Source organism: Pediculus humanus, genomic scaffold (assembly GCF_000006295.1).
Source record: "Pediculus humanus corporis 1103172107400 genomic scaffold, whole genome shotgun sequence".
Classification (NCBI taxonomy): Eukaryota; Metazoa; Arthropoda; class Insecta; order Psocodea; family Pediculidae; genus Pediculus; species Pediculus humanus.
In genome coordinates, this window is record NW_002987025.1 from 2,466 (window position 1) to 6,550 (window position 4,085).

Here is a 4,085-nt window from a genome sequence, read left to right on the forward strand (position 1 = left end):
TTTTTTTGAAAAAATGGATGGTGAAAATGATAAAATAAATAATATTTTATGTGTAAATTTTTTTGATATTGACTAACAAATGTTTAAAAAAAAGAAGAAGAAAAGAAAGGAGAAAAGAGAAAAGAGAAAAAATTTATTTTTAAAGGAACTAATTTGCTTTTTATTTTCAGTTGCATAGAATAGAATATGTTCACGGTCGACATTTAATATACAGGGATGTAAAACCTGAAAATTTCCTCATCGGTAGGATCGGTACTAAAAAAGAGAAAATTATTCATATAATAGGTAATGCCAACAAAAAAAAAAAAAAAATTTTCATTTGTTTCACTTTATTAAATTGTTTATTTATTTTATTAAAATTTTTTTGTTTTTCGTAGATTTCGGTTTGGCCAAGGAATATATCGATTTAGAAACAAACAAGCACATACCATATCGGGAACATAAAAGTCTGACCGGTACCGCTAGATATATGAGTATAAATACACATTTGGGAAAGGAACAGAGCAGGAGGGACGATTTGGAAGCCCTCGGCCATATGTTTATGTATTTTTTGAGAGGGAGTTTGCCTTGGCAGGGATTAAAAGCAGATACGCTAAAAGAAAGGTACCAAAAAATAGGAGATACCAAAAGAGCAACGCCGATTGAGGTTCTCTGCGAGGGGCACCCTGGTAATAAATTTTTAAAATTTTTAAAATTTTTTTTTTTTTTTTTTTTTTCGAAATTACAATTTTATCGAATATTGAAAACACTTTTTGGAATCTGAAATTAATTTTTTTAATTTTTTTTTTTTTTTTTAGAGGAAATGGCTACTTACCTACGCTACGTTAGGCGGTTAGATTTTTTCGAAACGCCAGACTACGAGTACCTAAGGAAACTATTTCAGGAATTATTTGAAAGAAGAGGGTACACCGACGATGGAGAGTTTGACTGGACGGGAAAACCCATGGTGAGTTTTATACACACACATTTTTTTTTTTTTTTTTTTTTTTGTTTTTGTTTTTCCGAATGAAATAATACAACGCGTAATCAATCATATATGATTGTCGCTTCTTACGGGGGTAATAATAAATGGCGACGACTCTAATTTTGCACGTTCATTTTTTTGTACGTCGCAAAGAACACGTGTACGTCTTTAAGTATATATTTATATATATATTGACGGACGTAATTGAAATTAGTGTGCGTTTGTATGAATCAACCACCACCAATCTGTCATCGGAATGATTTGCGACCTTGTTTTGAACCTATTTAATAAAATTCTTATGATTACTAGTCATATCAAACCATCTTGAAAACCTGTCGGCTCCGTTTTACGCGCGATTTTTATCAATTAAAAATTATTATCAGGTTCAACACAATCAGGTTCGATAAACACGATAGTGTGTAGTGATCAAAAATAAAATATTTAATTAATTAATATTAATAATTTAAAAAAAAAAAAAAAAAAAAAAAGTACTATTAAGAATTTTAAAAAGTTTTATTCTTGTAGCTTGAGTCTCATCGTGGCGAAATGAAGGCTGACCCGATAAAAAAACCAACTTAATTAGTCCTTTTTTATTTAAATATGGCTGCAAATAAGGCTTTTTATTAGTGTGGTAAATTTTTTTTTTGTTTTTTTTTTCGTATTCCTTTATATTAAAATAATAATAATAATAATAATAGTATATTATTAAATGTTTCATTTTCTTATTAATGCAAAAAAAAAATATTTTTTTAAATTTTTTTTTTTTTTTGAAAGTAAATTAATTATTTTCAGATCTTCTGGTTTATTAAGTCAATATGGTGTTTACTACCGGACAGATCTGTTAAAGTCGAAATTTAAAAAAAAAAAAAAAAAAAAAAAAATTTATGTACAGTATAAAACGAAGTTTTCAGACAAACAAACAAATTCTGTACAATAAAAAAAAAAAAAAAAAAAAAAAAAAAAAATTCTGCCTAATAGTTTTCGGTAAATTATGTTTATATAATAACCTTATTGAGAATCTTTAATTTTTTCTTTTTTTTTCTATTTTTTTTTTTTATTTTATTTTTTATTTTTTTTATTTTTTTTTTTTTTTGTAAAGCCGTTGAAATCTTACAAACGCCCATTTTTTTTTTTTTTTTCTCAACTTACATAACTTTTTTCTTTTTTTTTTCATATTTTTTTTTTATTTTTCCTACAGACGAGAAGAAACGCAAGTTAAGGGCCCTCCTCTTCCTCCTCCTCCTCCTCCTCCTTCCTCCCTTCTCCTCCTCATGATTTTAAACCGTCATTCACGAAGATGATGATAATAATCATTAACAATAAAAAAAAAAAAATATGAAAAAAAGAAATGAACTCCTTAAAAAAAAAAAAAAAAAAAAAAAAAAATGTTTAACATTATTAAAAAAGTTTAAAAAAAGACAAAAAATTTGTTTTTTTTTTTTTTATTATTTGTTTTTAAAAAATTTGTTTTATTTATTTACTTATTTATTTATTTATTTATATATAAAATTATAAAAAAAAAAAAAAAAAAAAAAAAAAGTACCCGATCTCTTGATTATTAATTATGATAAATTACACCGTTTTATTTATTTGCCATTTAAATATTGGCTTTATTATTATTATTATTGTTTTTTTTTCATTTCTTGAAACTTTCTTATTTTAGTTTTTTTTTTTTCCCCCCCCCCCTTTCCCTACCCCCCCCTTTTTTTTTGGTAATTTTAAATTAATTTTACTACGATAAGTAAGAGAAAAAAAGAGCTAATAAAAAAAAAAAAAAAACTAAAATAAAATATGAAATTATTATTATTATTATTTATTAAATTAATTTGTATCTCAGGGTAATTATTATTATTATTATACTTATTATTATTATTTCGAAAATTATTCAAGTTTTCTTTTTTTTTTTATGTATGTGATATTAAATAAATTATAAATTTAAAATTTTTTCGCGGGCTTTTTTAAAAAAAAAAAAAAAAGTTCACTGGTTTCAAACTTCACGTTTTACGCTATTATTGTCAATTTAATATGTAATTATTATTATTTTTTTAATAATGATAAACAAATGAAAATTGTTGTTAACTTTTTATTGTTTATAATAAATCACGTGATTAACCAATGAATGAATTTAACGACAACAAAAACAAACGAAAGGAAGAGGAACAGAGACTTTAATGTTGCAATTAAAAAATTTTTCTTTACAGATTTTTTTGTGTAACGTTTTGCATGAACTTTATAACCACCTGATAATGGTATCCATGAAGGGAAAGAGAAAAATTTTATGTACATATATGTATTGTTGTGTGGCGATCATGTGGCACGATGGCAATAATGGAAAACAATTTTTTGTTTTTTTTTCTAACGTGTTTGGCTTTATTTAACTTGACAATTTTTTTGTTTAAATAATCAAAAACAAATTCAATTAATAAATGTTTTAAAACATTTTTAATTTTTTTTTAAACTTTGTTTTGTTGCATGCTGCATGTTGTTATCGAAAAAAGCCGAAAAATTTTTATAAATTAAGATTATTGAAATATGCATTGCCGGTAAAATTTCGCAAACCGAGATCTGATGAGGTGCGTTTTGTTTTTAAATTTAAATCAATCATCATCAAAATTTAAATTTTGTTTTGTTTGCATTTGTGTGTGTAGTTGTTGTTGTTGTTGTTGTTGTTGTTGATTGTTGTATTATTTTGTAATTTTTTCTATATCATTTTGCATAGTAAACAAATAGTAGTTAAAAAATAGTTGTTGTTGTTGTTTTTCTCATTTAAATAATCATCATTTAGATTCTTCATCATTATTATTATTATTATTATTATTATCGATCGTAGGGATGAATTTGATAAAAGTTTTGATTTATTGTAATTTTTCATTTTTATTTATTTTTTAATAAAATTGAAATTTTTTTTTTATGTTTCAGTCTACACCGGTTGGATCATTTCAAACAGGACAGGATATTATAGTGTCACCAAATAGGGAAAGGCATCAATCAGCAAATAAAGTGAGTATATATAAATATTATTATTATTATTTTTTTTTAATTTTATTTTCGAAGCTTTTTTTTTTTTTTATATCGTTTTGTGCAAATTTTTTTTTTTTTTTTTTTTTTTTTACTAAAGCTT

The 4,085-nt window shown here is 24.1% G+C and overlaps 1 protein-coding gene across 1 annotated transcript in view; it reads left to right on the forward strand.

The window, feature by feature from the left end:
* The window catches only part of Phum_PHUM048320, a gene marked incomplete at both ends in the record, with an annotated part of 7,565 nt that overhangs the window by 1,619 nt on the left and 1,861 nt on the right, over window positions 1–4,085 (forward strand). Inside the window, 4 exons of the mRNA XM_002423256.1 lie at window positions 171–285; window positions 378–668; window positions 798–946; window positions 3,884–3,964. Of these exons, the coding sequence (XP_002423301.1) occupies window positions 171–285; window positions 378–668; window positions 798–946; window positions 3,884–3,964 (636 nt within the window). The remainder of the gene's footprint in view (window positions 1–170; window positions 286–377; window positions 669–797; window positions 947–3,883; window positions 3,965–4,085) is intronic.